This window comes from Suricata suricatta, chromosome 3 (assembly GCF_006229205.1).
Source record: "Suricata suricatta isolate VVHF042 chromosome 3, meerkat_22Aug2017_6uvM2_HiC, whole genome shotgun sequence".
Classification (NCBI taxonomy): Eukaryota; Metazoa; Chordata; class Mammalia; order Carnivora; family Herpestidae; genus Suricata; species Suricata suricatta.
In genome coordinates this window covers 86,263,954-86,283,221 of record NC_043702.1, presented here as the reverse complement: position 1 = coordinate 86,283,221, position 19,268 = coordinate 86,263,954, and the positions used below count along the sequence as shown (strand labels likewise).

The following is a 19,268-nucleotide window of genomic DNA, read 5'->3' as shown; positions in this document are numbered from 1 at the left end:
TAAACGCAGTTAAAGTGCAAATCCCCTCATTCTGACAGTAGTGATCACAAGGGTTCTCTTTCTGGTCACAGCGCTGACTTTTAAACCCCACAGAGCATCTGCAGAATTTCAGTAAAATACAGCTAAATAAAGCATCTGACTTTTTTTTCTAAATATTTTTCAAATTTATTTCATACAGAGATAGTAACATATGAATCAAACTTTTTCAGGTAAGCCCATTTCTCTCTCATTCACACTCATCACATGCTACTCTGACAAGGTGGGGACAGAATGCAGATGTGTATCATATGTGGGCATCATCTAGTCATCATCTAGTCAAGCAGTGATCCAAGGAAACTCAAAATAGAAACCACATAAGTGGAGTGGTTTTGTTTCAAGTTGTCCACTCTGGACTGTCAGGTATTTAAGAGGGAAAAATATTAAATTCTAGATTTTTCTCACGAGCAGAAAATCTCCAGGACTTTCCAAAGGTTTAGAAACCCAGATTCAAGTTAATGTATTCCAAAGAAGACAGGGGCTTAACAGGTTTACACGATACAACACTCTAAACCTGATGGAAACATCAAATAACATTATATATTTGGAAGGATAACACAGGTTCTTTTTGAATGGATGGCTGTAAGTACCAAGTATACATACATATGACTATGTCTGGGTTTCACATATCTAAATAAGGTCAATGGAATTAGAATTACTTTCCCTAGCATTTCCAACTTCAAAGATCTATGAATGTCTTCAATGGGTATGATGCTAGGAATTGAATGAGCTCTTCCTTATGAAATCACTAGCAAATTGATGAAGGAGGAGATTCTGCAGCACATGAGCCAATGAGGGACAATACTTGATCAGAGATGTCCATGAAACATTCATTTAAAATACATTACCCCAAGAAAGGAGAATAGAGGAGGGATTCCATGTATATACAAAGTCATACCATAACAAGGCCACAATGTTATAGAATACTCACAGACACACAGGTACATTTGTTTCAGGGTCCAGCTGGCATGTGCCACCATTGTAACAGTAGCCATCACATAACTGACAGCTAGAGGAAATCTTTCCATTAGTGCAGCTGCAGCAACAACAAAAAAGAAATCTCATTGTTACTGGCATTGTTACTGTTGGAAGCTGACATAAACTCTCTGCAGATGAGAATATTCATCATAGAGGAGTAATGAAGTGGACCTGGCTAAAAGTAAGTTTTCAGAAAGACAGACTTCCTGGAGGCAAAGATTTTTTTTTTTTAACAAAATGATGACAATTTTTTTTCTTTTGGTAATTTTCAAATTTTCAACCCACTTGCTTAATATAAAATTTTAATATAGTTAGATATGCGTGTGAAAAAATATGCTCTCCTGTCTATCACTTACACTGCAGGGAGATATTAGCATCCGTATCTTACTCCCTTTTCATTTAACTGGGGTTTGGTGACATCAGTGTGAATTATAAACCACATGATCAAATATTCTGGAAGCAAATGCTTCCACTATCTGTTGTAAACCGGAAAATCTGGTCCAAAAACACTGTTATGAGTTTAGATTCCAGATTTTGTAAGAAAGTATAAGATGATCTGGCAGTCATTTAATCCCACTTTTTCTCTTTGATTATGCACTGCAACTAAAGTCGATGCTTTTATTCTGACACACAAAAAATCATGGGTAGTTCACTGTAAAAATAAACAAATGTTAAAGGAACAGTAATATGGCAACAAGGTAATGAGGTAAGTTTTCTTATGGAAGTGATTTTAATTTATAGCACATTATCTAAGAATAAACACCATGGCTGTTGCTACATACATGGAAAAAAACACAACAAAAACAAAAACAAGCACAGCTAAAATAGGATAAATACCGAAACTTCTTATTTGCTGTTATATTTTTACATAAATAAATAGTACTAGATTTGACACTGAAAATTGTTGGGAGAACAGAAAAAAGCGCACAGACATTCCAAATTATCATGAGATCTCTTGAATGAGAAGTAGGGTAATAGATTCATACAAGCTTTGGCCAAAATCAGAATTACAACAGATCATTCCACTATTCTGAATATAAGATCATGTTGGCACTACATGCTATGAAGCAATCAGTGGTGTCACAATAAATCTGGACATAAGCACGACACATAAATCAGGCTGCAATATCACTGATCACTTTGACGGTCTCCATGATGGATTTCTATTGTGTTATATCCATCAAAGGGTAATTCCCAATGATCTGTTAGATGCCTGAAAAGATCAGTTGGTGGTCCTGATTAACTTATTCTGTGAATATTTATTTCATGGCATGTAAGTGGCAGGGGTGCGGGAAATGCACCAAACAGTTTATAACTTTCCCAAGTGTTTAATTTAAAGATACTTTTTGAGAGCCTGGATTTTAAAATCACATTTTTTTTTCAAGATGAACAGAAGCAATGAGTCAACTATGCACTGGATATAAAATGGAGATATGTGAATGTAGAACCAATCATGGAGAGAAAGCAGTTTACAGTTTCCAAGATTTAACAGAAAATTCCTTTATAATCTATAGGCATCTGAATATGGATGCAAAGTGAGTCAAGTACATATTTAGCAGTATTGGTATCTGATATGTTACATGGATCTGGGAGAATTTTCCTTGCCCTCCATCCCAGCCTCCTTGAAAACCAAAGAGCAGAAAGTTATAGTTTCTGTACTACCAAAAGGACAATGTCAAAGAGAAAAAAAAATAGCTCATTATACATTAAAGGATTTCTGACAAAAAAGATAAGTATATACCAAATATCAACTTTTAAGGATAAAAAAATTCTAACTATTGATTGCTTTTAAACTCCTTCTTTCAAGAGTTATTAAAGATGTTGCCTCTTTCTCTTTCTAAACATTTTGTTTGAATCCTAAATTGAAGACAGAAATTGGTATAGATTTCAAAGGTAAAGTACAAATTACTCAAATCATTATTATGCATCAAAGAGTTTAGCTCATATTTTAACTTAAATTTTCATCATAATTTTATTTCTTACAGGCAAGTGTGACACACACACACACACGGTTTGTGATATATCACTTTCTAAAAGTTAATTACCAGTTATCCAGTACACAGAAAAAATTCCCATAACAACTGACACTGCAAAGGTATTATTTAGGCTGTTCAAAATTATGATCGAGTCTTTCTTCATCAATATCTACTTAGATTTCCACAAAAGAGAAAAATATACAACTAGCTCCATTTTTAAAGAATTATACTTGACAGAGTATCTATTCTAGTTGACAGCTCATAGACTGTGCATTAGAAACACAACTATTTGGAAGCACAAGTATACACGGAGACTTCAATTTTCCTATTTATGTAAAAGATTTATTTTACTCAGTTGTGGTTTTGTTTTGGTATCAGTTATTTACCTATGTGACCGAAATTCTAGCATCACTGTAAACTTCACTTTCATGCCAAGATGAAAAGTGTCATAGAAGTGAAAACAAACTTGTCTAATTCAAACTACCCAGAGCATTGTTTGTATTGTCATGCTTATACGTTATGCAGCCTATTTGATCAAATATTATACTCCTGATTTTAAACTTCCACTGTCTGTTGTCAGCAACTGCTATTTCTCCATCCGACAGACACTTTTCCAGAAAGTTCTTTTATGAGTCAAGAGCTACAATATTGGATCTCCACGCCTACTCAGGCTATGAGGCTCTGGTGTTTCTAGGTTGGTGAACCCAATTTCCTCTGTATAGCAGGCACTCCTGGGAGCCCAGAGAGTCTGCCCTTCTTCCTTCACATGGAACCTCTCCTTGTGATAGAAACAGGGTGTGTATCTCTGTGTGAGTTTTTCCAAGGTAAAGTGGGAAAGAAATTGCTACTCATATCCTGTCTTAGAGAATAGTCTATTATTTCCTGTGTGAATGGGATGGAGTTGTAAGCAAGAGACTAGAGTGAGTTTCTGATGTGGTGCGCTGGACATAAGGAAAAATATACATCTGCTAACGGAAACGAAGTTCTGTCATGCTAAAGTTTCATTACCAAGACCTCATGAGCTTAATGAACATGATTTTGGTAGTTTATATGAAAATGCATATGCCTTTATATACTAATCAAAGGTACGTATTTATAATTAGTCATATTTTCAATTGCTTTACTTAAAAAATAATGTACTTTCAAATGGCCCAATTTGAGGATTTGAGTAAATGTCATTCATAATGATACCACAAATCACATTTAGAGTAAATTCTAAAATGAGAGTAAATAAAAAAGAAAAACTGTCGATGCGGTCTGTAATAAAATTTTATTGGGCCTTGTTTGGCAGAGCGACATAACTCAGGGCTGGCACCCTAGCAGAGCTCTCTCAGCGGAAGCCATGGCATGAGCACTTTACAGCATGCTTGTCCATCTCATCTTCTCATTTATTATACTCCTAAGCAAGGCAAGTGATAGAGTCCAGGGCTTTATAAGCCCTTCTTTCAAAAGGTTGTTAAAAGAAGTTCAGAGTCAGGACTGATCTCTAACCTCAGGGGCATAAACTGTTTCACGATAGAAACTGAATGGCATTATCCTTTAGGTGCCATGTTCTCCTCCCTCCTGGCCTGCCTGCCTCCCTCCCTCCCTCCCTTCCCTCCCTCCCTCCCTCCCTCCCTCCCTCCCTCCCTTCCTTCCTTCCTTCCTTTTCTGTTTTCCATTCACTTGATCTTAAAGCCAAAAAGCAAAAGGTAATGTAACCAAAGTCTAACTTGGACACTTTTATTATAGTTGCTTACAAGAAAACATGATTATTTCTATTTATTTTGGAGCATAATGTTTAAAGTCAGATTAAAAACCCAAAGATTAAAATATATTTCCATTAGACAGGTCTTTTGCTCCTCCCCCGCAGGCTCATTTTGTAACTGTCAATGATAATAAGGAAACAAAAGCCTCGGGTCCTCTAATTTAGGGATATTGCATACAGATTTTTGAAAGTATGCTGCATTTTACTATTTGCTGCTTACTATTAGGAATATTCTATATAGAGAATAATCTGAGCACAGCATTACATGATTACATGATGAACTTTCATGTTCCTCAGGTACATATAATATATTGGTGTTGAATAAGTTCATTTACTTGGAATGAACTGAATTTTATCTACAACCAAAAAAAAAAAAGTAAAGAAAAGAAAACAAAATAAGGATGCAATCATTGCTAACAGAATTTTAGGATAAAAGTAAGTTACATTATTTTCATCTTTATTGCTGAACTGCTACATCCTTTTGGGTTCAAATGCTTTTATAAATTAAGCTGGATGTTCACTTACTTGCAAAATATATCTTCACTGTCTTTATTTATAATGCAGTGCCCTCCATGGCACCGTATACATTTGTCAACCTCACATTTTGGACCTTCATAGCGTGTTGGACAGACGCATTCAACACTTCCGTCATCACCAATGGCACAGGATTCAGAATTCACACAGTAGTGGTGACAAACATCTAGGAAGAATGTACAACAGAGAAGAAGAAATTATAAGATTTTTTTCAGTCACAATACATGTCACCATTTCATTTAATATTTTAAAATGGTCAATCCTTAAACAAATATAAAAATAAGTAAATTAATTAAAACATCTAAATATAAAAAATGTCAATCAAAAAGTCGATTAGTTTAAAAATCACTCTGTAATTACATGTAACTAGAATTCTTTAATAATACTATTGATTTCCCTTTTTTCTAGTCAGGCATCATTTCATCTGGCTAAAAAGTAAAAAAGGTGAGTTATACTGATATAATGCTAACTGAGAAAGTCTTTTCATTCTGAATTTTAAAGTTTAAGTTAACAAGTTTCCTTAGTTTCCTTCTAATGGGCAGCATTACTATTATTCGGAAATGAGCAGAAATACTCAAGATTTCTTTAAGTGTCATTTATTGTTTCCTTTCTTTGCACTTCTTTTCATCTCAAGAACAGGGTAGTCTGGTGTGTGGGGAACCCTACCTCTGCATCAGCCCTCAGTGCGGTGTGAAGGAGCCACCTTCTACACATAACAGAATGAACGCCTGGGCAGGTGAGCAAACCAAGAGATGTGTTCCTCATGGAACACCAAGAGAAAAGTGAAATGGGGAACTGATCCATCATAGGTAGCAAGTGAACAGAAGGCTAGGCTACTGTTTCCTTCCTAGGTGAGAGCCTAACTTCCCAGTCAGAGGGAAATCTCAGTGCAGTGTGAGGCTGTTGTTTTGAAAGATGTTCCTTAATGAACATTATAGATAATCTTCTCAACTACGAAAGACTTCCTCAAATATTTCTATACCTTTGAATGTAATAAAACAAAAACAATTTAATAATACAATAACCAATCTGTCTTTGTAATTAAGCTCTGTGCCTCAGTCTTTTGAAAAGGAAGCAAGTATGTATGTGTGTTCATATAGAAATATAATTTATAACATTCAAAATATTGAAATTCATAATACAATAATCTTAAGCAAAGGAACTGATTAGATCAGTCTCACACTTTGTGTTTAGAAGCTGCAATTTCCTTTTTGCTATCTAATTGTGAAGCAACATTAAATGAGATTAGCTGAGATAAAATCTCAATTTATAAACTTTAACCTGCTGTAAGACAGTTATAGCAGGTGAAGAAAATTAAAACATAATTTATAATTCTCATGTTTGTGTATTTATCTAGCCCTTTATTAAGTCAGACTGAAATTAAATTTATTGACAGGCCTGCTTCATATTTATGGAAATTTATTTCAAGCATTCTTCTGCTTGCTATTGCATTATGCCAAGTACCCTCATTGAGATTCAATGCTTGGGTCTATTCACATGGTTTTGGCTATATTTAAGGAAAGTAGCACTTTCACAAGGTGAGAGATTTGAAGATCTAAGAACTAAGTCAACGTTAGTAGTATCTGTCCATGATGGTGTCTGTCTGCAGCTATTCTTGGCTTGGCAGTTCTAGTGTGCACACCACACATTCTGTTTTTATTTGTGAAGAATGTATGCTCAGCAGTCTATATGATCATCTCTCCTACTCAATGCAGAAATCTCTATAGGACAATTCTCATGAGTTCAGGCTGCTCAAGCACCTCTTACTGATAGCTCCTTTCATATCATTCCCCAATTGCTTTTAATGCCATCCTTTAGTCCTGGTTCAGTTGTCTGATGGGACATAGACATACATGGCTGATGTATCCTTCCAAGATCATCATGTTATGTCCATAGTGGATAACTCATCAAAACCAGGTAGGTGACTTATTTGCAAATGCAAATTCTGGTGCTCATCCCTGTCACCACTGCCCACCCCTGCCTGGATTCTAATCCATGAATCTGAAATGGGGCCCAGGTGATTCCCATGAGACTGGTTGAGGACCTAGAATTTGGGAAGTAGGGAACACATAAGAAATGATAACCCAGAGACAATTTTTACTGATTAGCAAAACAACTGCACTGTTTAATAGATGTAAAAGAATTCAACTTAGCTAAAATAGCTTATTTCTCAATGAACTCTGTGAGCTCTAATTAAAATGAAAATTTTAATCTAAGCTTTTGGACCATTATGTTTTTATAACCACATACGAAGAAGGCATGAGAAAGTAGAAAAAAATGGATTTACATTTTTATGGTTGATGATTGCCCTTAACACACCGTAGCAAGGAGCAATTCTCAATTGCTTCAAGTGCTGAAGGGCAAAGTTAAAAACTTATTTATAATTTATTAACTATAAGTAATTTTGGTCCATAAATTAAATCTGTTCAGACTAAGATTAAAAAGATACTAGAATATATACAACTCATTGGTGTTTAAGAAGATACAAATTAATACCTCAAAGAAATACCATTGTACTCCCAATAAATTTACAATAAATAACAGAAAATCTCATATACTACTAGTAGAAATACAAATTGGTTCAAATGATTTGGAAAACAATCACAGTATCTACGAAATTTGAACATTCCCACACCTTATGACCTAGCATTTCCACTGAATATATATCCAAGACGAAAGCATGCATACATGCACAAAAATATGTATATAAAAAGCACAGTGACCTTTTTTAGAAATAGCTCCAAACTACAAATAATCCAAATGTTCATTTCAAGGAAAAAAGGGTACACCCATACAATGAAATATACCTATGAATATATGTATATAAACACATATAATAGACAAAAAATGAAAGTACAGCTAATAAGCAACAGCATAGATGAATCTTACAAAATAATGAGAGAAAAAACTGGACACAAAAATATACACACTTTTTTCTATAAAATTAAAAAGGCAAAATGAATCTAGGGTTTTAGAAGTCAAAAAGGACTTCTCTTTGGAGAGAAGGGAAGGGATAGTGATGAAGAACATCAGGTTGCATCTGAGGGACTCAGTGTTTATTCTTGACCTGGATGTTGGTTTATGCTGATGTGTACACCTGGTGGGAATTTATTGAACTGTAAGCTTGCTATTTTAAACTTTTCTATTTATATTAGGCTTCAAAAAAAGATTTTTCTAATGGCACATAAGCTACAATTAGAATATTGCAGAAATTCTGGTTAATTTGCTAATGAGGCTAAATAGGTTTTCTCTTTATAGATGCTTCTTTTCAAAGAAATTCATGGTCTACTTTTTATGCTTTAAAGAAAATTCTCTACCCTTTAGTGCTTTCAATATTTTTTTCCTAGTATGTCAGATGTACATTATTCAATGCAGTTGATTGCCCTCATGGCATAAAAGCGGAATCCAAAGAATGCAAAAGAAATGTATGCTTAAGATAAAATTGTGAAATAAGCAGATATTAGAATTTGCACTTTAATAAATAATTCTAAATTGTATGCTGTTAAGCCATGACACTTTTTCCTTCTAAAAATGGCAGAAATCATTTTAGACTCAGAAATCTTTCTCTACAGATATTCAAATGGAAGACGAATGCTTCATACTTGATGCTATGTTGAAATCCAGGCACAGAGAATTGCTCACTATACTCGGACCCTGCCAGAGTTGCTCCCCAATGCCTTTATATGAAAATATTCTGTCTCTCACTTTTAGGCTTCAGATGTGGAGCATGAAGAAGTTGCTGGAGGTCTATGCTCAGCAGGATTATTTTCTGCACCACTATTAGGATTCTCGGGCCCACATATTCTCTCTCTCTCTCTGCATGCATATTGTCTCCTCTCCTGTCCTCTCTTCTCTTCTCTCTCCCTCTGTCTCTCTTGTTTCTATCTCTCTGTCATTCTCGTCTCTCTTTTTCTCCATCTTAAAGACTTCCCTATTTACTCAATTCTAACTCCAGGATTCCTAAACAAAGGAGAATGTAACCTTATTTAATAGGAAACTTTGTAATCTGATATTTAAATTATCACAAAAGAATTGGGTACTTGTAAATTGGAAAGGAAAATAATTCCTAAAGTGTTCTCTGTTACTCATATTTTAATCATGACACATTATGTGCAAGTCCAGGAAAAGAAATTGGTACATCTGATGGTACTATTTCTAAACTGGATGCTTCAACCAAAGTTCACCTTCTCTGCAGTTGTCTCAGTATGACAACAATGTATAATACGTCATTGGAGAACCACCTAATTTCTCTCTTATTCTCTCCTCAGCTCCAACCTACTTTGAATTATAAGCATGTGTGCAAATCCCGAATAAATATGTACAGTATTTTCACCAGTGTCATCTCTCTATACACTCCCAAATAATTACTACATGCTCATATTTAAACTCTAAGTCTCTCCTCAGGTATTTACCTAATAAAAATAATACTTCAATAGTACTTCCCAATCTAGCAGAAATTTAGCAAAGTATGAAGAAGAATGGTATATGAGAAGGCTCCTGAGAAGATTCCCATGGTATGCAATTGCTTACTTTGATTCTAAGGGTTCTGCCCTGACCTAATAGGCTCTGAAGTGAACAGAAAAGTTTAGCCCTCTCTGAAAGAATACTTTTTGTATCTCAGAGCACTAAAAAATATGTACCCCATAGGGCTTACCACTTTAAGCACCAAAAATGCTTTAAAACCATTTTAAAATTAATTTTTCTATAAGATAGATATGTATTTTCTTAAATAAAATTTATCAATATATAGTTTTAAAGATTCTATTTTTAGGTAATCTCTATACCCAATGTCAGGCTTGAACTTACAAGCCCAACATCAAGAGTTGTGGGTTCTACCGACTGAGAACAACGAGTTTTCAATATTTTTAATGATCCTGGGTCACTATGACTCTTAATTATTCCTATAAACTTACCCTTGCAGAAGTTATATAGCTTTCTGCTTTTTTGGTTTTCATTTTCAGCTTTGACTAAGTGACATGTTACTGATCACTAAATAAAAAAAACCTAATAATTCCTATCAGAGAAAAAAACAGTTAGAGGTATTGGTGATGGGTTAACACCAGGGTGTACAGCAAAGGGACTGTCTTCTAATTTCTGACACACACACACACACACACACACACACACACACACCCTTCTTCACCCACAACTACCTTTTGTCCCCCCAAATTTAAATTTGGCTTAATATTTATTGGAAATAAAGTAAAAAAAATGTGGTAGCCTAAAAGAAGACAAGTTAAATGAAAACGTAAGTGAGAGAACACTCTTACTTTGTTGGAGGGCATGACATGGGGAAGGGACTGAATGTTGAAGATGAAAACGTCTAGCCAGATCAATGAGTAAGCATTCAGAAAGAAAAGTTTCAATTTATGGAAAGGAAAGCTGGTAGAACAATATGGTTGATTGTGTTTTAAACAACATGAGTAATTTAGCCACAACAATAAAATGGAAGTGGAGGATCCATAACTGATTACATGCCGAGGAGCATGCATCTGCCTAATTGTATACTGGGAGGTGCAGGATGAGGGGAGAACTATGAGAAAGGCCACCAGGTCTCTGAGAGCTGACAACCCAATTGAAAGGTTAAGAAGGAAAAAGGAACCAAAACTGATCTGAAAAATATCTGCTGTGGCAAGAGTGTATAAATATTAATCTTCCTTCTTATGATACCTTCCATCTCATAAATTTTACTTATTTTACTGACCTGAATGGCATAACAATTGACATGTTCCACATATGATAAAAAGGAGCAATAATGGAATGTAATTAATCTGTGCTAAGAAAGTAGAGATTACCAGGAAATTATATAATAACGCTTTATATTCACAATATAAAAATTGTTATAACCCCTGTAGGGTAATTATACTAAGAAATGCACAGTAACACTAAACACAATCATGTAATCCAAAGGACAAGGATGGATATATAATTAAAAGTATTCATATGTTAATTAGGTGAATAGTAACTGGAGAATAAGTGAATGGCTATTTTCTGCAACAGACATAAGGTAATTTTCAAGAGATGCCATTATTTTGCTCTTTTTCTTTCTCTTTCCTTTTCAAGCAACTAGAAATATAAGGAAATACTTCTTCCTTTAATCTTTTTTAGAGAATCTTAATAGACTGCATAAACATATGAGTTGTATGGTTATATATACAGGTTTATGCATATTCATGGAGAGCCAGATGTCTATAAAATCTCTAGCTGCATTTAATTTCTTTCTCAAATATTTCTTTCTATAGAAAAGTAATTGCCAAGACTATTTAGCTATTAATTCGTATTTGCAACTGGGCTATTCACATTGTAATAGTTAGTGAAGTGTGAAATTTATTTAAAGGAAATAAAACCGACCTAAAATAATACCCCCTAAACAGGAGCTGAAGGTACTCAGTAAGAATAATGCAGAAATCGGAGAGTCTTTAATTGGTAATACAGATGGTCATACAGGAGAGACTAGATTATACAATTACATGTATATACATCAATTGTTCTATTTCACTTAATTTTGACCTGGTTTTAAAAAAATCATGTGAATTGGCTTTAATATTCATAACTTAAGTAGCATTTGGTGATTTAGGACTGAGCACACAACAACATCAGCAAGAGCAATAAATGATAAGGAGGACTGTATTGCTTCCACAAAGAAGACTAGGTAGAATTATCCACAGTGCATATCCCCAGGCACTCTACAACTGAGCACAAGATTCAGTGAGATTCATACTCCACCTTCACAGATATTTAATTGCATCCCAGGAGCAGTAGGTTCTATGAATTTTGCTAATATCTTCCCTACAAGGAGGTTTACAATGGTTTTTACGTATGAAATGTGGAAGACAGCCAACAGTGGTATTTTATAAACTTTTGATGAATACTTATGCTAGGCTGACATAGTAAGAAAAAAAAAAAAAAGAAAAAGCACAAATCACTGGCTAGACCATGAAGGATTTGGAGGTTAAATTCAGTCCTTAATCTGGCTAACCATGTGACCTCATCTGAGTTAGTTGACTAATTTATCCAACACTCTCATCGATCATCTCTGAACAGAGGCAGTATTACTAAACATGTGTAAGATTATACCACGATTCCCTCCTCCCCCACCTGTCCTCAACAATGTCCTTTATAGCATCAAGGCCAAATAGGGCCTGTTTTGAATTAAACGATAGAAATGATGATTATGATGGTAAATACTCGATTTTAGCTGTCTTCTACAGGTCAGCTCATCTCGTTATAGTGATATAACATATAATGTTCTATGCATTATATGGTATTCTCATTTTATAGGTAAGTAAGTTGAAGCACAAGGAGGGTAAGCACCTTGCCAAAGATCATACAACAATAAGTGGGAGAACAGAAATTCAAACCCAAATAAGCCTAATTCTACAGAATAAACTCTTATTTTTTCTTATTTACTAATTCACATATTTGCTCAGACACACACACACACACACCCCTCTAGAGAATAATTTTAAGTATCTTTGGTGTTCTCTTTCCCGTATATAGATCCAAAATGAAAAGAGCCATCATCTACGTAGGTGTCTGGGGGTCCCACCATCAGGCAGACTGCTAAAGGGCCCTCCCTGCAGCTGCAAGAGCGGCAGGCCCACGAGAGCTTCCTTGGGACCCACCACAAGCTGCAATGCTAGAGCTCAGGAACTCAAGCCAGATTCCCACACTTCCTCCACATGTTCACATTTCACGCATCCTTCCCAGCCTCCCACCCAACCTCACTTGGACTTTTGCCTCTCCAGCCACTAGTAATCAGTTACAGCCCTTGCTTCTCTTATTTGAAGGAAACTCCATTGATCCTTTCATTATCAAGAAGGATTAACTCTGGGTCCCTCCACACAAATCAGAAGCCAAAATGAGAGTCAAGAAATCACAAAGTAAGGCATGTCTGAAGTGCTAGCATTTACTGACATCTAATTTGAGATGAAAACATTTAGAAGGATTTTGGAGAAGCTCTAAGATTCTTTTTTTAAAAATGTTTTTTATTTATTTTTGAGAGACAGAGAGAGACAGTACGAGCAGGGGAGGGTCAGAGAGAGAGGGAGACACAGAATCCGAAGCAGGCTCCAGGCTCTGAGCTGTCAGCACAGAGCCCTATGCGGGGCTCAAACCCCCGAACTGTGAGATCATGACCTGAGCCGAAGTCGGATGCTTAACTGACTAAGCCACCCAGGTGCCCCCTCTAAGATTCTTAAATATATTGATAAGAAATGTTTGTGGCCCTTCCTTCTCTGGAGTCAGTTTTTCATCTAGCATGGTTCAGGAGGCAGAAGAGATAAAGTAACTTGTATAAATTTGCTTAGAATTTATGATTGTTATCTTTGAAGGCTTATATAATGAAACAGAAAAAAAGATTTAAGAAATATTAAACTTATTCTTTTTTACAGACTTCAAATGTTTTACACAGTCTATGATATTTTAATAATTAAACTTATTGCATAGTCCTAAATATATCTTCCAATTTCAGAGCTGAGTTTAATAAAGTAGGCAAACATTGAATCCAGGTATGCCAATTAAATATTCACTAGGGAAAAAAATGTGTGCAAAACTCTGATTAGAGCTGATAAATTTTCATCAGGAAAGCGTGTCTAAGAAAATTAGCATTTTCTAATTTATTACTAAAAATAGAACGGTATCCCAAATATTTCTATGGAGAACACTGAAAAATTTAAAAGATTAAAATCCATTCTGGGAAAACAGTGCCATCTCTGAGTATCCAGGTAAAAGGAAAATTTTAAATTCAGAAAGCCAGATTATCCAACCGTTGATTTGAGCGAGACATGTGGGGTGAGACTTTCAAAGTACCACCAATAAATCTTTGACAGATTGCTGTTTCAAGATGTGTGTTAACAATGATACCATCCATCATTTTAGTAATAGTCAAAAATTAACTCGTAAAATTTTCATGGCAATATTTTTTTTAAATATCAAAGAAGCCCATGTAACTTTTGTTTATAAACTGTGTTTTCGGTTGAGTGTTCCTCTCTTTTTAAAGTAATCCAGCCATAAAAGGTTTTAGCAAGTAATTATTTCTGGGTTGAGTGTTCTTCTATTTTTAAAGGAATCCATCTATAAAAGGTTTTAGCAAGTAACTATTTATAAAGTGGTGGAAAGTCATTTGAGACTGGAAAGTAAGCTGACTTGCAGATGACAGCTACTTGTGATTTTATCAGATGAGGCTAACTGAAATTAAATAAGTGAATAAGCAGAAGATGGCTTAAAAACAATGAGAATGAAGCATACTCATACAACTTGGGACCTCTGTGACCATTGACAAGCCATTTGCCATATTCAGTCCCTAATTTCTTCATCAAGGCATAGACTATGTATTAAGGTTCAATAAATTTCAACCTTTTAAAATTTATCAATGTCTACCATGTCAATAGTATCTGCTGGGTTAATATTGCTTATGTCCTCAGAATCCCCATACGTTGATAGAAACCTCGAGGCTAACATGTTGGAGAAAAAAAATCAAGAACAATAAAAGACTTAGCTAATTAGCTCATGGAAATATCGTTTTTAAAGAAAATTCAGAGCACAAAGTTATAACTTATTTTTAGAAAATTGGAAAGGATCTCACAGAGGTGAAGAATGCTGGACAGGTGGCAATCAAGGAAAAATCCTCTCAGATGGGAGTACCATGAATAAAAGTATCCTCTTCATGTTGTAGCCTAACTAGAGGGCAGGGAATGTCCATATCACTATGCTGGGATAAGATGAGGTCATCCTAGAAAAACATATGTAATTCCTTTGTGCATACTTCTCTCTCTCTTTTCTCCCTTCCATTCTTGCATACTTATTCTCTTTCTTCTTCCAAGCTACTCACTTCATGTGTAAATGTCAAACTAAGGATTTCTAATATACTTAAATGTGACTTCCTATCTGGTTTTTCTTCAATATGTCACTTTGCAAAGTACATATGTATGTCTCTCTCTATCAGTATATTGATATTAATATCGCTATAGAGAGAGGTTTCTACACTAGCATGATAACAATAAGAAAAATAATGGATTATATAGAAGTGATTACTAATTAATCAGAATTCACTAAAACACTGAGAAAGTCACTTTGAAAAAGTCACTTGGGAGAGCAATATATAGCACACTGTAAAAGATTTTTGCTGGTCAAATGTGCAAGTTTCCTATTATTGATATAAAGTAAATAGCTCTCCACTTCACTAAGACTTACAATAATTCCAAGGTTATAGAAAATCACTTTAATTTTATTATTAGTAGCATTTAACCTTTAACATGATTAGAAGTGTGTATTGAATTGCTGTAATTAGATAGTAAAATAATTTAATCCAAATCCTTTTTATTTAGAAAGAGTATTGTTCTTCCAAAATATCTTTAAAATAGAGATGAGATAAAATCATTACTCTTTTATGCACACAGTGTACGAAAAGGTACTGTAGCAAGAAACTTGTGATACAGGAACAAATGTGTTTTCTTTCTGTAACCCCCCCACTCTCTTCTCCATTCAGAAACTAGTTAGGTTCTTAATTTGCCATGCTTTATTTCTCATCATTTCGTTTCTTACCATGTGACATAGAACATGTTTGTGTATTATTTATAAATGCTACAGTATACCAGGACCGCAGTTTTCAGTTTATTCATGACTAAATCCTAAACTTTCATGGCTGGCATATATTACATGCTCTATTAATATTTGTTGAATTATAAACTGAATGACTATTGGAGAGCCATGCACTTCAGAAGATAGAGAACAAGAGCCATACCGCTGACTTTTTTTAAGCTTTAAAACCCCAAATGCAGTTATAAACAGGTGAGAGATGCAAGAAGAGAATCAGATGGCAAAGACAGACATCATCAAGTCCCAGATAAAGGGCGCTTGGAAATTTGGTCCCTTGCATGAAACAGACACTCAGCTGCTACATCAAAGAAGCAAGTACTGGACACTCCAGGTTGCCACGTGAAATAAAGGATGTGGCCTGCCTAGTTCTCTGACAGGGGACATTCTATAGAATTAGACTAAACTTTTCAGCTTCCAATAAGTTTCACTTTGTAGTCAGAGACTAATCTGAGTTTGGAAGTATACCTATGCAAGAAATTATTTTCTTCAGTGGTCTGATCGATTTACTTTTGTGTAACTTAATATATGATTCCATTCTGCACTTATGGATCATTTCAGAAATTATTTTGAAAAAGCATCTCAGACCATATTCACAAGTGCCATAAAATTAATAAATCTTTTTTATATACTGGCTTATATCAGCCATTTGGAATAAATCTATTTTTTATTGTCCAAATTATATATTACCTAAATAAATAAATAAATGTATACACACACATAACCTTTAAATACAAATTATAACATATTTTAATTACATATTGTAAATGATTGGCACTCCAACTCTTATGGTTGCCCAGGCGGCTCAGTTGTTTGTGTCTAAGTCTTGGTTTCAGTTCAGGTCATAATCTCATAGTTTGTGGGGTCAAGCCCAGAGCCTCCCTAGAATTCTCTTACTTCCTTTCTGCCTCTCCCCATGCTCTCTCTCCCTCTCAAAATAAATAAATGAAGTTTAAAAAAATTAAAAATTTTTAAAATGCAAATTATTTTAAAATTTGCAGACAACTTTACCTTGCATGAAACTTCCAACTCTGAGATGAAGATAGCTTTAATTATTATTATTATTTATTTTCTAAATCATGTGAATGTCACCTATGATGATGCAAATAATTAGAAATCCAAAGTTGGTACTATTTGTTAGTCTACAAATTTCTACCTTACATAGTTTTAAGTGATCTGAAACAAAAATTTAGTTCCATATCATCCCTCTAAAAATTTCTTCCTCGTATCAAGATTCCAGCTTGACAGAAGTCAGAAGAGTCAACTTAGTATTTTCAATGGAGTTCCAGAAACCTACTGAAATTAAATTACATTTTATGTATTTGTTTTGTTTGGGCAAGATATTCTTAAAAGGATCAGAAGCCTATACTAAGAAGTGTCTATACTAAAAAGTGAGAGGAAATCTGGAGTTGAATTTTCTAGCTTACTTCTCCTTACGTGTGGTCTGGAAGGTACCAGGCAGTGACAATGACTCAGTAGTCAGTTAAATAAGGCGTCATTCATCACACGGTCACACAGAAAACAATTTGTTTCTGCACTATATTGATTATTTATATCGATTGGTTCCTAAGAAAAGCTTACCCTCATATTATTACAATATAAATTTTTCTCATTTCTAAACACTAATAAACTACAATTTATTTCATCAAATTTAAAATTAAATTATGCTGTTACCTGGATTTAGTCATGGATATTCGAGTGGTGATGTGAATCTAAAAATTCAAATTCAGTGACTTGACTTTTATATTAATCTTCTAGTACTATTCTGAACTAAGTGATTTTCTATTTCTCAAAGTGTCTTATACTTAAGGTGTATCTAATTCTCTGGTGGCAACCCCCAATAAATGTTTTTGTTCACCCTCCTAAAGTTAATTTTCATATAGCACTTATATAATGAAAAATCTCCTTTTTATTTAACTTTTGCTCTTTACTGTTACTTCATCTGTTGGAAAATGATGGATTTTAAAATATATTTATTTATTGAAATCAAACTTGTAATTAAATTTTTACATTCATGAGAATAATACTAAACAAATAAATACTATTATTAATGACCGTTTTGATTAAAACAAAAGTCTTTTCATTATCTAATGGGTTACATAATCAGAAGGTAAATTATACATCCACCCATCTTTCTCTGACCTTTTGCACTCTGGGACTCAAAAGCTATGGGCTTAAGACTTGGGGATTTTTATTTTATTTTTCACCTTGAGAACTATTGATGGCATACTGATCCTTTTGCCACTTTTATCAATAATCAGGATGAATACAAATTTTATTCTAGCCTAGTATTTACTACCAAAAGAGCCCTATTTTTGCACAAAACAGAGTAATAAGAATACCAGCTTATAGTGACAAAATCTTTAATTGAAAAACATGATTATCATATTAACTATAAGATAGGAATCTTATTTTGTTTGAAGATTCCTGGGGTGCCTGGGTGGCTGAGTAGGTTAAGCATCTGACTCTTGATTTCATCTCAGGTCATGATCTCATTGTTAGTGAGATTGAGCCCTGCAATGGGGCTGTCAGCACAGAACCTGCATGAGATTCTCACTCTCCTTCTCTCTCTGCCCTTTCCCCACTCATGTGTCCTGTCTCTCTTTCGAAATGAATAAATAAAAAATTAAAAAATATATTAAAGTATTTAAAGATTCCTGACTTGTTGCAAATTTTCAAAACATTTCAGTTGACATTCCAAATCTGTTATAAATAATGTATTTCAAATTTAATCTTAAATTACATTTAAATTAATTGTTTTAAAGATAGCATTAGCAAATGCATTTAACTAGAAACAATTTGCTTGGCTTCAGGTAAGCCTCAAGTAAATGTTTTTTGTTCAGTCTAAGTCTCTATCTGTGCATGATTTGTGTAATATATTATTTTCAAATACACAATTCTATTTGCAAATAGTTATCTATGAATCCATTCAGTTTACTTAACATCAAGTACAGCAGAATCACAATCATGGATGGGTTCTATTCATATAAAGCCTGCCTGCCTTCTTTCCCTCCCTCATTCCTTCTTTCTTCCCCTCCCTTCTTCCCTTCCCCCCTTTCTTCCTTCCTCCTTTCTTCCCTTCTTTTCTTCCTTTTTAGGGCTCCTAAATGGGCATGTCCAATTTATTTCAATATAAATCCCTCTTTAGACAGTTAGGAACCATTACTTAGTCTGTGACAAGTTATTTTCAACCTTTAAATAACCAGCTTTGAGGCTGTCTTTCATTATCTTTCATGTTATTTTGTAATTATATTCTTCCTTAAGTTAGAAAAAAATAAAAGGGTAAATACTTATCAGTAGCTCTAACGAGCATAAAAGCAGAAGATTAAACCATCTACACTTGGCCTGATTACTGGGTGAAGCACACTGTTTTAAAAGTATTGTGAGATTAAAGTTGTCTC

General features: G+C 34.4%; 1 protein-coding gene across 1 annotated transcript in view; it reads right to left on the bottom strand.

Moving 5' to 3' along the window:
• The window catches only part of LRP1B (LDL receptor related protein 1B), a 1,807,041-nt gene that overhangs the window by 43,939 nt on the left and 1,743,834 nt on the right, over positions 1–19,268 (bottom strand). The window contains exons 80-81 of the mRNA XM_029933319.1: positions 5,263–5,437; positions 968–1,072 (exon numbers count right to left, since the gene is read on the bottom strand). Coding sequence (XP_029789179.1) covers positions 968–1,072; positions 5,263–5,437 — 280 coding nt within the window. The remainder of the gene's footprint in view (positions 1–967; positions 1,073–5,262; positions 5,438–19,268) is intronic.